This window comes from Melanaphis sacchari, unplaced genomic scaffold, assembly GCF_002803265.2.
Source record: "Melanaphis sacchari strain LSU unplaced genomic scaffold, SCAv2.0 Contig121_pilon_pilon, whole genome shotgun sequence".
Lineage (NCBI taxonomy): Eukaryota > Metazoa > Arthropoda > Insecta > Hemiptera > Aphididae > Melanaphis > Melanaphis sacchari.
The window spans coordinates 123,682-144,278 of record NW_020270481.1 but is presented as its reverse complement, the minus strand read 5'-3'; the positions used below and the strand labels follow the sequence as shown (position 1 = coordinate 144,278).

General features: G+C 25.7%; 1 protein-coding gene across 3 annotated transcripts in view; it reads left to right on the top strand.

The window, feature by feature from the left end:
• Window positions 1–7,102: 7,102 nt before the first annotated feature.
• LOC112590886 overlaps window positions 7,103–20,597 on the top strand; it is a 75,027-nt gene continuing 61,532 nt past the window's right edge. Inside the window, exons 1-2 of one of the 3 annotated variants that reach the window (XM_025334478.1) lie at window positions 7,103–7,350; window positions 8,341–8,520. In XM_025334478.1, coding sequence (XP_025190263.1) covers window positions 7,118–7,350; window positions 8,341–8,520 — 413 coding nt within the window. In that variant the 5' untranslated portion in view covers window positions 7,103–7,117. Of the gene's footprint in view, window positions 7,351–7,953; window positions 8,146–8,340; window positions 8,521–19,391; window positions 19,666–20,597 lie in introns of those variants that run through there. The other 2 variants (XM_025334479.1, XM_025334481.1) reach the window with 2 other exon arrangements.

Genomic DNA, 20,597 nt, shown 5'->3' with positions numbered 1-20,597 from the left:
TCACTGCATTTTCCTCCCTCAACATTGAATTTCTTATGACAACACGACAGAGCGCGCAATCTTGTACATAATATAATATGATAGTGATAATATAGTAGAACAGACATTTTATTTTATTTATTTACTTGTAAATATAATGAAAAAAATTGAAACAACAAAATATTTTCTGAAAAACCAACCCTGTACATAATAATGTAATAATTAAATGATAAAATGGTAACGATGTTTAACAAAATGTCTAATTCTAGTTCTCTCCCCCGCGTACCCACGTACGGCATTTACAACCCGTCCGGGTTATACTTCTCAAAAATTCATATCACGAACATAACAATAAACGAATGCCATGTTACATTTTAAAAATGATAAGCTCACCGTGTTTATGTAGTCCGCGTGAAACCAATGCAAAAAGCGGCTGTCGTGTTCTCTTCGTAATGTTTCCGAAATATATCATTTTGCCGAACATTCGTTTGCAATCCCTTTGATTTTATTATTTTTCCTCATTCAAGTATGATAATACACGTGCGCTTAATTCTTACCTCGAGAGTAGGGAGCAGGAGGACAATAATATTATATGTGATTTTTATTTGTTTGTATTTATTATTAATATTATTGTTTGTTTTTTTTTACCCGTCAACACGCCAATCAAAACAATCTCGTGCAATAAAATAAAGGAAAAATACAAATTCTATTTTCGTTTAATTCTCTGAGACGAACGAGCTGCGGTATATAATAATATGTACATATAAACACATACACCACATAATACCACACTATGATAATATAATATAAACGAGTGTACATAATATATTATGATTATATAAACCACACATATGTTTCTATTCTAATCTCAGTACCATTTGACGGATGACACAGACACGAAATTCAAACAATAATCAAACCGATCAATAGACAAAAAATACGCGATCACGTCTCTCAACAAATTCTATCGATGTACAGGCGGAACCTCTGCAACGATTTTCCGACGTACCCGAGCCCATATAAATCGCGTATTTCACACACACACACACACACACATTATAAATATATTATAATAAACAATAGCCCAAATACACGCTATCGCTGTGTATCACAGACACAAACACACATTATGCAAGATTTTCTCGCAGATTTTAATACAATAGTATTATATTCATTTAGCGGATAGGTCCGAATACAATAATAACGCACGCACCGCGCTTAATATATTAATATTATTTGCTGTGCGTACAGTTTATACAATAGCCCAAACCGGAAAGTTTCCGGCCACACATACACACACATAAGCCATTGCTAGTTGTTCAAAATTTCGAGTCTAATGATACTCAAATGTTATCGAATTTTTGGTTTCACTTTCTTCACAATATTATATCCGTCCCCCGGCCGTCCACAACAACCATTACACTCATCGCTATGGTAATATTTACGTACGCGTATCCAACCGTTATCGCAGGTCGCAACTCTAATTAAGTAACTATTACTTATACTTTCATGCTACAATTACTGTGTACCTAAGTACTGCGAACGCTTACCGTTTTCGGGGACGTCCGGCGCGGGACCCGAACGTGCAATGGACCAACATCATAATATATACCCAGACGCAGATTCGTCGAATCTGTATTTTTTTCTTTTAATTGTTTATTTATTTTAAAACTGATGATCAGTTATAATCCGTTAGATATTATTTAGCTAATAGGTGTAATACAAATACATAGTTCGTAGGATACTTTTAGTGCCGTTTTAAATGAAATACATAATACCATAATAATAATCATATCTATAACGATAACAATAATGATAATAAATACAGTTTGAGATAAATAAAACGGTCCAATGGTTATTATTTTTATTTTTTTTATTAAGTTTTTCTTTAATCTTGAATGTGTTTTTCAATATTTTAATATTGATAGTCGAATTCAATGTATTATACCCATTTGTATTTTTGTTTGATTGATGACAAATGTATAATTGTTCACTTGCAAAGTGATTACCTTTATTATTATTATTTTATTTGTTATTTTTTTTTTTTTACAAAAAATAATACGTTTAAATTTTTAAAACTATTTTGACCTAATTTTAATGGGTACCTAGTTTTATGATTATTATTGTTTACTTTTGACCCGCTATTTGTACACGTACCTACCTTTTTATACGTTAACGTTTATTTTTATTTTTTTCATGCCCAGTTGAGTTTTCATTTTGCCGTTTTATTTTATCAGCTTTTTAACAATATTGCAATTAACAATTAATACAAGTAGTTTTATCGTTATAATTTAGTTTTCCGTTTTTTGCTGACTATGTTTGTGTTACAATAGTTACAGTATACTACGACTTTTTTCATTATTATTATTATTATTATTATTACTATAACAATAATACATTATTACAGTTTCAATAATATTACATTAATTACATTACATAATAGTTATTGGATTTAGACAGTGTTTTTTTTTTTCTAATGAATGAATGAAATATACACTATAAACGTAGTTTGAAATATTTAGTCTTACAATATTTGAATAAGAATAATAATAGTCAACATACATATAATAGTACGGTTTTCAGTTTTACACACACACACTCATACAGACAGAATGTTTAAATGTTTCTATTGTTACAAAAATCAATTATAGTTTTAAAATTAAACAATTGATTTTGATTTTTTTTCTATTGTGTTCCTTTTGGTGTTAAGTTTATGTTATACGCATATATCTGTTCAGTTTTTTTCGTGTGGTATGTTTTTTTTTTTTTGTATAAGCTACAAATTTAATGCTAAATTATACGGTCCTCCCCCAAAAACTTATTTTTATTATTTGTATTAAGTTGCTCAAAAACAAAAAAAATTTAATAAATTGGAATAAAAATGTATTTAAAAAGTATATAATATATATTATTATAACCATTGTAAAAATTTTTTGGGAAACAATTTTATTGTCAAGATATTCGATGTTAATATTATATTATTACATATGATTTTTTTTATTATTATTATAATTATTATTATTATTATAATTATTATTATTATTATTATTATTATTATTACTTATTACTACTATATTATTTTCGGTTCCTTAATATTATTATATTTTGTCATGAAAATTATTGTCCTGAAGTTTTGAAACACGACTATATTATATTATATTATACGTTTCGATTCGATAAATTGAACAAAAATAAAAATATAAGTGAAAATAAAAAAAATGATGTTTGTGTAGTAAAACGATATTTATATTATATATTGTATTAAAAATTTAGTTAATATGAAATATACGTTAAAGTCATTAAAGTCTCGAAACTTGCGTATTGTTTTTTGTCTACATCTATATGTAGTAGGTACATAACTGGTTATTTAGGTATATCTAGCTTATGATATATTAACACCTACGTACGATGCCTATTTTCTTAACTTAGAAAAAGTTTTTTTTTTTTTTTAAAGACGTAAATATTATTACCAATTGTATATTAAGTTTGAAGACTAAATTTAAAATTCTGTGGATATTTTAAACAGTATACTGTGCATATTAACTTCTTAACCTAACCTGCTATACTTTGTAGCCTAGCAGTATCTAAATGGTTAAAAAAAGAAGTAAGGATTTTTTAAATGAAACAAAGTATTTCTTTAATATAAATTTCAATAAATCCAAGCAAATTAAATCTTAAAAAATATATATGATAAAAAATATTCAAAAACTGAGTGATTCTGCCTACGGTGGATTTTTTATTCAAGATATATATATATATCTGATATAAAAACTTTGACACCGAAATTATTGATAGTCTATGAGTGATATTTTAAAGATGAATTGTATCAAGAAAAAAAATAAGATCTTGGCTCATTTAAATATGCTAATTAAGATAACGTACAATAATCATACCTTAATTTTAATGCTATCGGTTGAGATCAAGATCTGTTATTAAAATATTAATTGATGATCTCCGATGTATTCTGAACCTATATACTTATATTAGTCGGCTTCAACAGCACACTTATTGTTTTTTTTTTGTTCAGACTTCGTTTATAGTGCGTAGTGCATTACGCGATTTTTCGCATATTTCACGGACTTAGATGGACCGTGAATAACCTATTCGATTATCTTGGTTAAATCGGAAAAAACGTAAACACACACACACTAGCCGGTCACGGCCTTGACAGTTTCAGGAAATCGCCGAACTAAATCAGGTCAATTCGTCATTATAGTGTATAGATTCATCGATTATTATTTGTATCCGCGAGTGAATTTTACTTGCTATGTATAATATAATATATAATAATATATATATATATATATAACAAAACATGAGCAAAACGAAACCGATACGACTATTTGCGCACCAACTAGGTAGGTATATCATAATACAATTTACATAAAAATAGTATATAAATAGGTGACTCTGTGCATAATTTGTAAATATTTGAATATTGTTGTACTTACGATTTTACGAACGTATTTATGATGTTGTTAAGTTTCTGTAAAAAAAAAAAAAATCAAAGATGGTAAACGTATTATTATATGAAGAATCAGTCGATTTCCTATAGTACTACAACAGTAGCTAGAATAGAAAAGTTTCATTATTTTAAGTTTAATATGAATTTCTATTTAGTGTTATTATAATATGTTAAAATTAACATTTGAACACTTAGTGTAATATTCATTGTTAAGTTATCACCACGGCAAAACGTTCCGAAAACTTAGAATTTATTTACAATATCAGCTATGACAATAAATCATAATAAATACTAAATAATATAACGAATCTACCTATCACTAAAGCATTATATAATATTATATAATTAATATATAAATTTAACCTATTGGTAATGAAAATATTTTTACACTATGGTAATGTCAAGAAGGATTATAAGCTTCTTAAAAATAAATGAGGCTTCTATTCAAATAAATAAAAAAATATATTACATAATGTTTTTATTCAAAATATTATACCATAGTGATTATTGGCTAATAATATATTTTAACAATTATTTGAAGTTTGAACGTTGTAAAATTTGACTAAGTAATAGATATACAATAATTCAAACAAAACTTAATACATAAATATAAAAATAAATGTTTAATTAATATCTCCTGCATAAGCTTACAGAAGATAGGTTAATCAATAATTTAACTAATTATGTCAATTATGTAACTAATAATGATTTGTTAAATAAAATAAAAAAAAAAAACTAAATAAAAATACGAAGCTTGAAAAATTGATTAACCACCATAATGAAAGATTTCCATTTAAAAAATCGATGCACACGTATTTTCATCACTGTGCCAAGTCACACTATTAAAAATATAATGATTTCAACTGAATCAAAATATGGTTATTCTATAATAGCTAAAATATAGTAGGTAAATATATTTTTAAAAGCTATTTGATCAAAATATTAAATTACCAACATTGTAAGATATTAAATAGTATAATCTGCTCAACTTACATGGTAGAACATTTATTAAATATACATGAAATACCAACAAAACAAATGCTGTAACGCCTGTAACACCTAATATGTTTATTGGATATATATATATATATTAATTAACTATAAATAAAAAATTGTCAAAATACAATTGTGAAAATATTGTTGTACTTTGAAAAATATTTTAAAATATTAATTTCAAAATTATACAAGGTAACTCAGCCACCCACATATATCATATAAACATTTGTATAAGAAAGATGTAACATAATACGAGTACTACTATATATGTAGATGCGTTACGATTGACACCGTTTCCGCCAAAATCTTAACAGCAGATGCTGTTGTAGAATATTATTAAAAATGTGTTATATTTTGAACCTAATTATTCGCATATTTTTACAATTATTTAATTATTTTAACTTATATGATCTCATTGCAAAAAATATTTAACTTTTAAAAAACGACACGTGTCTATTACAAATTCGAACCCGATTTTGTTCAAACATTTTTTTTAATTTGGACACAAATATCAATATCAATGATACAGATAGGTAGGCCAACCGGACAATAGAATTAGCATAAATTCAAACAATCGATCATTCGAAATGCGGTAACGGTTAACTGTACATCATAAGAAAAATGCATTTATACAGTTTATTTTTTTATAAATCAAGCATTTAAAACTATATAATTCCAACATTCTAGGAGTCCTAATGGTCCTAATGGTATACCTACGTTATCAAGTATGGAAGAAAAATTGAACGTTTTTTATTTTTTTAATTAAAACTTGCGAGTATAAATATTCACGTGATACATAACACAGTAATATTTATAACTGAACATTATAACCCATAATAGTTATATAGGTAACCTGTAGTTATTATTTATTATATATATATATATATACTTCAGGTAGGAACTTCACGTAATCAAATGTATACATTTTATTATTATTTAACGTGCAGAGAAATCCGTAAATCTTACTATGCGTTTCCCCAGTATGTTATACATTGTATACTAGATTAAATGTTACATAATAAACCTTGACGTACAAATGTACAATGTACATACAAACAAATAAAAATCCAATAGGCTTGAAGGATGTTCGTCTACGTGTCTTCGCAAGTTGTATTGTCGCGGTGACAGACTACAGAAGTTATTTATCCCGTCGGAAATTCGGCATATTATACACAGCATATTATTATTATGTTTTATACACGTGATACTACGTCAAATATGTATATATATATATTACACATACACGTACGGCGCGCTTAAATATATATGTATGTTGTTATCGTCGGATGGTTAGGTAAAATAGAACGATTGGTCACGGTCCGCCGACAATTGAAAACATACATAATATAACATTGAGGCTGCCGAAATCACTTGATCGCCGCGGTGAAAGATTTTCACCGTAGAAAATCGTCATACTACGCACAAAAATCACTAAAATACTATCGTAATATACACGGCAGTGCACATTCGTCTTCGTCTCGCCGGTCTGCACGGTACACTCAGTGTAAGTACATCGTGCTTAAAAACTATTTTGCGTAAAAATATTAAGACGCGTTAAATACTAAGTGCACACGTTTTTCGCAGTAATATTAATCTACAACACATTGTCGAACCTTACACTATACTATTGGGAAGACGCATCGTCGCGTTCGAGAAATATCCACGACGGTGGACATCATGTGTTTATGGAAATTGATGTTTTTCGGCTGGAAGCGACCTAAGTCGTCAGACTCGGACAACTGCAAAGATAGAGGAGACTTACGCCGGCAGCACACGTCGTCAGACGACGATATGTCTGATAGTGGGATATCTAGTGGCGAGTTCAGTCTGGAAAACGTGTGTGAAGACTCTTGCACCCCAAACTCGGCTTCACAGCCGGCTTCAACTCTCTCGGCTCATGAGGAAATCAGGCAAGTCGATTTTGTTATATAATTTAAGTTAGGGTTGGACGTTTAGTAGACTAAGCGTCTATATTAAGCTGCAGCATGCGTGTCATTAAAAATAGGTAAAACATCTGAGTAATCTAAGAAGTTTAATTAATGGAATTTTTTAATAAACAAAATCAACTTAAACAAGTATCTACATTTTGGAGACAGTTCGTATCCTTTTAGTATGTGTTTGTGAACGGGAATTACAGGCTGGTAATTCGCTCTCGTCGTCTTATTACAGACAAATTTTGTTATTTTTCATTACGGACAGTTATATTTTCTCACACGTGAAAAAGCTTAACTCGCGCGCGTTTTATCGAAATCAACGATCGATAAACATGGAATCCAGCAGACCGTAAAAGTCGCGCGCGCGTCCATCGGCCGCGGCAAAGTTACGAAATCGTTTCGAAACATTTGCCGCCATCGCCGATGCGCATCTCTACAACGACGTGTACATACGTACAGAGATCGCTGTAACACGGCCGAGAGGATTTTTTCCGTTTTACTCGCCGTCCATTTTCATTATGTTCTGTTGAATTCGCTCATAACGGTGTCCGCAGTCATGTTCGACGCGTCGTACTTTTACAACGATCGACAAGTGCTGTTGATCAGTGACAAACAACTGGACGCGGAAGTTTTACGTGCCTGCCGGGTGGGAGACTTCAATTTTTTGGGTTTCATAGCCGGCTCCGACATAGACCGTCTACAAGTCGAAGATTCGCGTGGTGCAATGGGATCGCATTATGCCGCCAGGAATGGACAATTGTCCGTGCTGAGGTGATACGATAGACGGATATATTTATAATAATTTGGGAAATTTAATTTCAATTTTTCAACATTTAACTCTATCTATTATTATTATTTATAATAATAACATATTAACATGACGCGCATTTGTTGTACGCGTAAAGCAATCGCATACTTATTTACCGTGAAGTATCATTTAAATAATATTTACCGTTTCGTTTGTAGGTTTCTGAAAATTCACGGCATAAGAAACCTGAACAAGAAATCATGTGTGGGATATACAGCTTTGCACGAAGCGTCCATCAACGGGCACGTAGCTTGTGTGGAATGGTTGATCAGGTACTCCGGATGTAAGCCTACCGAAAAAGATATGGATGGTTGCAATGTTCTTCATTTAGCTTCCAAGTAAGTGTAAATTAAACTAAAATAATTTTAACAATATTTCCATTTGAGCAGTTTAAAATTTAAATACGTTTATCTTAAGAATTTACTTAAATACGTGTACTATTAAGAATAGCCAATAGTTGGTAATCTGTATAAAAAAAAAAAAGCGTTTGATATGAAAAGCGGGGTAATTTCGTACAAAAGGTAAAACTATATGGTAAGGTTTTTTTGAAAATTGAACCAAGGTAGAAAAAATGAAGATTGATATTTACTTATCTATGACCATACGTTTATTGTTATCAACAACTATTAACCTCATTTGTAATAAATTCCCGCTCAAATTCTTTGTCATAAAAGATGTACCTATAATGACTATTTATTTTTTCATTTATTATAATTAAAAATTGTTGTACTTCATTTTGTTTGATGTAAAAGAAAACTGTGTCAAATTACGAAAGGTAAGTACAAATTATTTAATAATAACATTTAGAAGAATATTCTTTTTAATTTTGAAACCGCTTTACTGTGGGGAAAAAGTATATGTCATACTGAATTGCTAAGTGAGCTTATGATTAATAAAAGTCATATCAAGCATTATGCAAACTATCTACAATGATAATGGGTCAAAAAAAATAAATATTTATTAACATTAAATTACAGTTAAGCCTAAAAATCACTTTAACAGTATTTAAAATAAATTTCTACTCTCCCCTCCCTAAATGGGATTTCCCATGATAAAACTTTACCGTATATTATATTAGGTAAATGGACAATATAATTATCAATTATCAATTTTTATAAAGGGCATTGTGTATTATCGATCATATTTCTACTATTTTAAATCATTTAACCGCCATACGGTCTTGCCCAAAGACTAACATAGTTTTACACTATCTATAGGGCAAAATCGTATTTTTAAGTATCTACTTTAAAAATGCCTAAATAATAAATATTATTAAAGCCAATAATATAATTACTATCCAATTTCAAATTTATAAAATTTTGAAAGTTTTGTAATGCTCAGAAGTATTATTGTTATATCTCTACTTTTAAGTATACGCCATACGGTTTAATTAACATAAAATTATTGTTTTCTATATTACAGTAATAATACTTCTATGTAAACATTTCAAAATATTGATTTGTTAAAATGTAACCAACATTGGTTAATAAAACACAGTTAATGTTTTTGAATTTAATATGATACTACATGAACTTAAAAATGTATAGACAAAAGTATTTGCTTATTAAACTAATTTCATTTTAAACAGATGTACTGTTTTTTTTTTTTTTTAATTTAATATTTGTATTTAATTTAAACAAATCTTTAAATCTATTTTCCCAAAAATATTATAAAAATTATATTTTATAAATTTATATAAAATTTAATTATTAAATAAATATAAATAATTTATATTTTTAATATATATTTATAATTTTATATTTTATAAATCGTTTAATATAATTATTATAAGATAAAAAAAAATTGGAATGTGTTAAAAAGTTTAAAGATGTTTTACAAAGTCTTTACGATTTATGTTCATGATCTAACCAAAACACTAAAATAAATTTGTTATTAAAATACAAGGAATTAAAAACGAATACTATTTAACTATAAACATTTATGATAAATTTATTGATATCTTTAAGATATCAAATGTTAGGTACATTTTAACAAAACTCTTTCATTTTTTAAATAATTTTCATCCCGAGTAGGTGTATAGCGCATAGAAATTTACGCTTTAAGTTGTGAAACTCTTTGTTTCCATAGTTTTTAGTTTTTTGACATATAATATTCTGAACTAAATAATTTTGATCATAGTATCATTGTCTATGCTAGGTATCAATTATCATACTTTACTTCATTTTTTTTTTTTATGTTTTATTTTCTGAATGAGTCAAGGTTTAACTGTTATCACATTTGAAAAGTGTAAAATAATTAGTCGTGATTGCATAAAAATCACAACCGTTACATTGTTACATACAAACAATTACTTATCAAAATTACGTTGTACCTATTTTACTAGTTAATTTTTATAGAAATAACTTTCATTATATTTAACTTCTAATTACAAACATAATATTATTAACATGAAACATTAACACAAATTAGTATTTTTAACTAATTCAATTTTAATTTCTTTTTTTAATTTTCTATTCAAATCTTGAGATACATTTTATTTATTAGTACAAATAAAAAATAGTATACTTTGCGTTCTTATAATTTATAAATTCCAGTAAAACAAAATACCTAAACTAATTATAATTCATATTAATGTAAAGGTGTGACTTATTAAAATAAAATTAGAACTTTAAACTATAAATAGACTTTTATAAAATCGTGTAAATAATTTATCACAAAAATTCTATATAATTGTAAACTATATCTGTAGTCTATGTATAAATAGCGCTCAAACAAAATGTTTGAAGACCCCTGATAATCTTTAGCTTAATTGAATAGCACATTAGGTATGAAATTAAGATATCTTAAAATAATGTGTTTTAGATAAATTTTTGGATGGTTTTACTCTCATCACAACATACTACAAAATTAATTATTGTTTTTTAAAATGCATGCCATTGTAAATCAATAAATATGTTGAAAATTATAATAATTAAAAATAAAATACATAATATAGTTTATGATTTGATAATATGGAATATCAATAAATCGATAAATTACTAAACGAATCTTGGGCAAAAAATATTTTTACTAAGAAAATATTGAATAGGACAATTGGTTTAATACATTTAAGTAGTTTAAAATATATTGTAAAATTGCGACTTGTTAGACCATTCATTTTTACAGATAAATGACCGTTTTTATCAAAACATTTTTTTTATTAAACTAAAATTACTTGTCAATTACTTAAGTTTTTTGATGACCCTTGATAGTGATGTCAAATAGTATCTGAGTATAAACTCAGAGGTTACTAGTGAAACAAACTTAAAATAACTCATAAGCAATTCAAAATACATTCTAACCAATTTTGCTATATTTTTATTTGTTACAATAATATAAAAATTCTGTAGATTTATTATACGTAATCGATAAAATTTTACTATTTAAAATCTAAAGAAAAATAATTAAACATCCCAAAGTCACATTAGGTTACAATAGGATGATCTTAAATTATTATCAACAATATTATAATAATAGTACCGACATTGACGGTTCAAAAATATTACACCAAATTGCTTGTTCGCCATTAAATATAAATATTTAGGTAAGTAATAAGTATTAAAAGTATTAGTTTATCGAAAAAATGGAACGCTAAAGTCTCTATCGAATATAAAACAAAATTATATTCAGCACTAAGGTAGTAGGTACACCGGAATCATATGAAAAATAATAACGATCTTGTGAACCATTATTATAATATACTTGGATAATACCAATAACATCTATAGATATTAATTACTAAGTATAAAATCCTATATTTGACTCAACAACACTATCAGCTACATATTTACCGAATATAATAATATAGGCTCGTCAATTTCTTGTAATGCAAACATGCGGGGTTGATTTATTGTATTCGATAAACACACGACAAAAAAATAAAAACAAACATTGTTGAATATTTAAACAAATGAAATATTAAAAAGTGCCGTGGTGAATCGATCAGACAAGTATTTTTTTTAAACTATTTGTCGATATATTTTTTTATTATTATTATTATTATTATTATTATTACAATTATTCTAAATTATAAAATAAACTTGTTATTACAATATTTATAAAAAGATAGACAGATATATTATACAGACCGTACGAATATCGCGTTTCGTAAAGGTTTTACGTATAGCATACCGCTCTCTAGCGGTGACGGTACGTAAAACAGTCTGAATTATCGCACGATTATACGCCATCGTCATATCTATTATATGATAGATGGCATTAGAACAATATGTTTTTCGTTTATCGACGGTGGATTATTCTAAGAAAATTAATACTTTTTTACTAACCCGTTGACAACATTCGGCCAAGAGGGATTTATTTGTGCATAATAATTCTGTTTACAACATTAGTTTTTTAGTTTGCTACTTGATTCCATCAAATATAATAAGTACTTAAGGTGATATACTTGAACCACTGGCGATGTAGGTGACAGTAATTATTTTACGAGTAATGCAAATTCTTAAACAGTTTTACTGTACTTATACCATAAGTGACCAACTTGTGGCTCCCGTCTTTTTATAAAATAAAAATTTGCTTAATACAGTGGATTCCACCTAATGTGAGCACCGGTTTATATGGGCATCCGCTTAATATGGGCAAAATGGTCTAGTCCCAATTCCAATGTATACCAACAAGGTTAAAATGAATCGCATAATATGGGCACTCGGTTTAATTTATGTGGCAATTTTTATTTTATCATAGCTTTAGAATATACACAAGAGGGTAATAAGGGTAGTCAGATAAGCATGAAGCGGATGCCACTTTTGTAAACCAGATCCACATTAAACAGCTTAGACAATGAGGAATTACAATTTTTGTATACCTTCCACAAAACCACATCCAAAAAGTAATTTTCTTTAGTATGTTATATTTAGTTTAATTTATATGGTAATTTAACATTTTTTTCAATTGTATGATTCACGTTTGCAAAATCAAAACTTTTTTAATATCATAGTTTATTTATTTTTTTTTCGAACTAATTTCGGTTTTTATGGGCAACCGCTTAATGTGAGCAAACAGGGGTGGTCCCAACGTGATTAAGCAGAATTCACTGTATTATTATGAATTTTAATTTTTAGGTATTAGCTTTTAAAAAATTATTAAATTGTATAAAAAATGTCAATTAACATTTTGGCTCTTGGTACCATTTATTTTTCAAACCTATTCTTTTTATTTGGGCCCTCGCTACATTTTAAAAATACATCCTACAATTTTATAGTTAAAATAAACAAAATAAATGCTAATGAAAATATTTAAAATATTTAAATGCATATTTTGAATGAATTTTTTTTTTTTTTTGCTTTCTATACGTAATAGATATACATAAATACATTACAAATACTGCATTTCTTAAAATCAATATCATAATATGACGATTAGCCAATAAATTCGTGTATTTCCATCTAAAATACTTAAAAGTTAAAACAGAACAAAATGTGACATAAAACAATAATTAAATTAAATAATACATATTTATCTTTGTTTATTTTGTATTTTCCATTTATGGTACCTATCTAGATGTATAGCCGTTATTACCTTGAATATTTTTATGATAAAAATATTTTAAAAATATGCAATTCAAATAGTGTCATAATTTAAATAATGAATATCGTTTCTACTTTTTTTTAAAAAATTCAAATGTTTGAAACGGTTAGTAAGTTTTGAATAAGTAGGTAATAATGTGGTGAATGGATTTTAAGTAAAACCGAATATTCTAATCATTTTTTTATTTTAACTCGGTGAAACATTAAACTGTTATTAGCGATAGCCCTAATAATATAAATATTACTTTAAACGAAAATCAAATTGTAACTATATAATACATACTATTTATCAAAACATCATTTATTTTATCATTATTATTTCATCGTTTGTCGAATTCAGGCCAAAATCGTTAACGGTCAAATCATATAAATGTTTATGATTACACGTCATAAATATATGTGTGTGGGTCAAGTTTATTATTGCACCAAATTTATACAGAATTTTACCTACTAAATCTAATATCAATACATATAGATAGATACCTAGATTTTTTTGTGTACTCTCGTTTGCATCGCTAACAACTCTGAAACGTGAAATAATGTAAATAGATGTCATTCATCATATATCAAGTGTTATTATTTAATTTTTTGAAAAAGAAAACTATGCTATATTATTTAAACAATATTGTATAGGTACTGTTTCAATCAAATTCTATGATTTATATTGTTAGACAAAAATATAAAATACAGAACTTTATTCAACACTTTTATCAACTTAATACTTTCATGTAAGATATACTGACATAAAATAAATAATAATATCACAATTACCCAATAAATAATAATTAATAGTAATAAAAAACTCATAAATCACATTAATTTGTATCTAACTTCCCGAAAATTTTAAATCTAGAAATACTGATGAATTATAATGCTATATATGTAGGTACAAAAAAACATCTAAACATGTTCAAGTAAAACTTAACACAAGACAAATACTTTTCCCACCTTTTTCCCGTAAAATGTTTACATCCAAAAAACCAACAGTTTATTATATATAATACTTAACTCTTGATATTCAAATCGCTTCTATGGCCATAGAAAACTAAATGCCTACTCTCGAATAAGTGGTAATTATAACATTAAATAAGCGGTACGTTACACCTATAATCTCTGATAAACATGTCCAGCTGTTAAAGTATCAATAATTTCATGGTTTTAGTTCCATAAAGACTATCGTGGTTATAGTAGATTTTAGTAAGTATATTATATTGCCTACTACACTTCACTAAACCTACCAATAATATTTAAATATATACCTATTTCAAAACATACTCAACAACGTGTTTTAAGAAAATGAAATTCTACATCTCTGAATCACTAAATAGTACATAACAAAATATTTTTAAAAAATGTATTATTTCCCTTTATTAAATCCTATTTAATATTTTAGTTTATTGAATTATCAATGATAAATAGTGATGTTATATTTTTTAGAAACAAAATTTCATAAAATAAACCTCATAAATTAAGTATTTTTCGAGGTTTTTCATTAAAAAATGATCTTTTTATACAAAATATATTCTTTGTTACGGTTGAAAATTTTGATTTAAAACCATTTTGTAATTCTATTGTCATTTATATCTATAATTAAATCTGTTCTTTAAATTAAAGTTGAAATGTATCTAGTGCCATATCTATTATTTATTGCTTATTAAATAAGTAGGTATGAAATTTATTCACTTTTGACATCAATACGAATATATCTTTTATGTGTAAAAAAAAATATTTATGTGTTAATTGATTAGAATAAATAAGATGTATGTAATATTTTAATATTATTGTATAATATAAATAAGTATTTTAGTTAAATATTTAAATTAATGTAAACAATGTAATAATATGCATGATGCAAAAATTAAAACAGAAATATTAAACTATTTAAATAACCAAATAAATTATTCAATTGCAACAATGTTATATTCAAATTTAATATGTATCAGAGGAATATTTTCTCTTTTGAATTTATTTATTAAAAAAAATTATATTCCTTAAATATATAATATATATCTAGTTAGACTTATGTTAATATAAATTTAAAAAAATATTTTTTTGATAAGCACTGAATGCATTATTGAAAGGATTTTCCACACGGATAACACGAGAATCATTAAACTATAATTTATAAATAACGTGTTAACTAGGTATTTCAACTTTTTTTATACACATACTTCAATAATTCACAAAAAACTTTTAATATATAACATCTACTTATAATATTAATTATATGTAATAAATTATAGCCTAATAAATTCTAAATGTTTAAACATTTATAAAAATATATAAAAACTTTATTTCACGTTGTTCATGTTTTTATTATTTTATTTATAATTAGTGTCTCATTTTTATTTATATTTCATTGCGAAATAAAAAACAATTAAAAAAATTAAGTTTAAATCACAATTTCCTTATTTAATGAATTTACTAGAGAAATGTAAGTAGGTGATTACTTATTTTATTCGTGAAAGTATATCAGATATCTACTGAAATTTTTACATTTTATGATTTTAAGAATTCATATGCCGTCATAAACATTATGGTTCACACTCTATATGATATACCTATTTAATAAAATATTTTATTTTATAGACATCTTATACAGCTTATATAGCTTATAATGATACCTAATTCTAATATTAAAAAAGTGATCTAGTAGGTTTGTGAAAAATGTTAATGTTTTTGTGAATTATTTTATGGTTATAAATTTATAACATTTAAATTCGTCTATTGGAAATATTAGGAAATGTATTATTAATGACTATAATGTAATATTATACATTAATTATTCCGAAATTTGTAAGTTAAATATTGGAAACTTTATGCAAAAACATTTACTTAAATAAAACATAGATGTAAAAATACATACAAATTACGTATAATCAATGATTAAGTGGTCGGAGCCCGTTCGGCTTCCGTTTTACAAAAAAAGTCAATTTCCAAACGGCTCCCGTCAAAAAAGGTCTAACGATCAAGTAAATTCCTAAACGGCTCTGATTTTCACAACACACATTTCTTCCACTTTATACAGACTTTGATCTGCCTCAAAATAGGTGTGATTAAAAATGTCTTGATGTACATTAAGTAAGTTATTAAAATTATATAAAGAGAGTTTATAGTATAATATGAAATTTTAAATTGTTAATGTTAAAAAATATAAATAATGGAAAAAATGTTTGTACAAATAAAAATACTAATAAAAAATCATATTTCGAGTAAATTTGTTCAGCACAATTTATGCGTACTATTTTATTCGATAAAAACTCGTAAATAATTTTTTCGACGAGCAGTCGTTTATTTCAATCAGACAAGCGTACATTTGTCTAATAATAATTATAGAGTTTACAATCATACAATTATACCTGTTAGTACATTTTTTTTCGACCGAAGCCGTTTGTGAACTTACCTGTTGGCTGTTCGTAAAACCTTTTTTGACGAGAGCCATTTGGAAATAAGTAAACAATAGACAGGAGCCGTTACCTAAGTATCGTTAAAGGTGAGGTTAGTTAACATTGGTACACATGCGTAAAATACGTGTTATGTATACAAAATTATACTTAATTATAATATCTAATAGGTAGTTCTTCATAATTCATATTATCTAAAATCTTTATACACGTCATAACACATGCAAACGTAGCTATCAAAAAGTTCTGGTAATATTTTTTATTTGTTATCTGTTTTAGGTTTTTCGCATTTCTTAACTTATTTTCTTTACTTAAGTATTATTTATATCAACCATATTTTTTAGTATATTTATTTTGCACATTCAACAATTATGTCATTCTCAGACCATTTCATATGTATTTAATACATTATCTCAATCTCTTGAAAGAGTATGGTGAATGTAGGTTTCTAAGAAAAATAGCTTATTAAAAATATTTGGATCTCTGAATAAGTGTAATGTGAATACATTTGAAAATTATGCAAATTATTATCATTTAAAATTGCATATTTTAATAGATAATTAACATTTTAATACATTTAATAATCTAACAGATTAATACAATATTAACATAATCATTAATTTTGTAAGTATAGAAATTGCAACTATACGAATTTTTATTATTTAAATTGATAAAATAAAGTCTTGTGTTTTCAAAATGGTATGCGTAAAATACTAATTTTCGGCTAATTTTCAAATCCAGTGAACACGGTTTATATAAAGTAGAACGGTTCAATTTAATTTGTAGATAAGTACCTATACTAAGTTGCTTATGTTTCAGAAATGTGATCTAGTTTTGATGCATTTTAAAATGAAAAGGATTTAGCTTAATTTGTACTATTTTTGACGGTATTATTAATGTACAATATTTATAAAATAATATTTTGAGCTTATTTTAATATTTTGTCTATTTTGATGATATTTTTAAATAATTATTGTAGCTTAGCAATAACAATATTAAATTCAATTACTGTGATACAAATAATATAATATGTACATATATAATCAATTATTACAATATATTTGAGCTTAATAAAATTAACTTTTATATAACAATATATAATTTCGATGCATTTTTAATAATATTAAATTTAATTGCTTTTGGATTTTATATAACCCAAATTTTTATTATAGCAATATAGTATTAGTAGGCGGTAGCATTGATTATGAATATTAGTATTTTTAATTAATTTTGTAAAGTAAAATATAATGATATTATTTTCAAGTTTTATTAAAGAATTTTTAAGTATACAATAATTTATTTTTACTTGATTCCTGTTGCTGATAATTATAACTAAATATTTTTTTTCTAACTATTTAACGGTGATTAGAAGTTTTTAATTTTGTAAATTAAAAAAAAAAAAATTATGTACATTAACCATTGATTAAATTACATGTCAGTTTAATTAATCTCGAAATTGAACTGTTTATTTATAAACTTGATATTATTATAAATTAAAACTTTTTATTCTACTTTAACTATATTATTATAACAATGATTAGTATATAATAATAATTGAAAATTAAATATATTAAATAATTTAATTCTAGTTATTATTTCATTAGATGTTGATATTTTATACATTAATTAAAAACGACGAATTAACCATTGATAGCCGTTGTTATTAATTATATTATTTGTTACATCAATGTATAATGTGTACTTATCTTTTTACTATTTCTTTAAAAACTCTTTTTGAAAAAAAATAAAAATACCTATTCACAAGTTTTTTGCAAAGTATATGTATCAAATGAATACTTAGAATTTTATTATTTACAATCATTATAGTAAAATATGATAAGAAATACAAGATATTAAATGTAAGCAATAGTCAATAAAAAGCTTAAGTGAAAATTAAAACCTGTGAATTCCTGAACCATTTATTAGCGTCAATAAAATAGTTAAATTTTTATCGTTAACATTCAAATTTGTATGCATAATGTTTTATGCCAATAATTTTATTATTAACTTGTTGGCTCAAATCTAGCTATTATATACTGCGTTAGACACATAGACGTCTCAGAAAATTATTCCAATTATTTTTTATTAATCCTGGTGCGTTTAAAACTAGTCTGCGGAAAAAAAGAAAGATCGTTGACTGATATTAATAATTTCATTACTTAACGACCTCAACCTTAACCGACCGACAGTGAGAGGGAACTTCCTTCGGAGAAATGGACGATGCCGCGACCGCTATCAACAACCATACGCTATACCGTCTTATTGTTTTGCCTGACACACTTGTCCGTTAACTTCGAATGCGTTCAGATGAGTTTTTTTTAATCATACTATTGCCGGTTTCTATTGTGATGTAGGGTGTTTTTGCATTGATATTTTTTTTTTTTTGGTTTTTTTCTTGAACTTAAATTAAAACTTACTAAATTTATTTTATTATTATTATTATAATTTTTTTTTTGTGGTGGTGAAGTGTGGTTGTGATACACGTGATATTTATTTCAACGGAACTAAAATCCAGATAAAAACTCACTTTTTGAATGTAAGTTTCAATTCACTATTTTAACTAAACTAAATACAAATGTGTCACCTTGTAGAATAGAATATTATATAAGCACATCGAACTGTATATTATGCATATTATTTTATTATTATTATTAAGTATTTTTGTTTTTGAAAGTAATTTAAACATTTGTATATTTTAATAATTAGATGGCTTAAATTTAGTTTTTGATTATGTATTTAAAATTTAAATAATTTGATTACATTTTTAACACGTATACTTATAACTTATAAGCTTATAACACAAACGATATGGTGATTTAAAATTACATTTAAATTTCTTTATTTTTCTAAATCTTTAGCCTTTCCGAGTTAAATCCACCCAAATTATACGAAATCCTTAAATTAACCATAATTTAAAATAAGAAATATATCATTTATATGTATACCCATTTGATACTTTTTAAATTTGATAAAAACTATTTTGTTAATCTTAGAATATACGATTTTGAATTCAAATAACTTTTACGACCAAAAACATTGTAAAAAAAATTAATACGCCGATCAAAACATTTTGGTAGACGTTAATATTTTTATTTTTATCGATAAATATTATATAATTATATTTTAATTTATTAATCCGATTTCTATCAATATTTTCTTCAGTGGTAAATGTGATTTGAAGTGTTATTTTTAAAAATGTAATAGCTATGTTTTGAAATATTAATCTTAATTGGTAAATATTAAAAAAATATAGTTTTGTTACCATAATATACTTGAAAAAATTTTAAGATAACATTTTTAAAATTCTAATAATTTACGGTTTTTAAGTTACAATATGATATTAATTAAAATATAAATTAATTTAATTTAATTTAAATCAATGAAATACACTGCGCATAATACTCGACGATAAGATTTCATTAATAACAGGAAACATTTTAACTATCAATTTAATAGTTAAATCTTAAA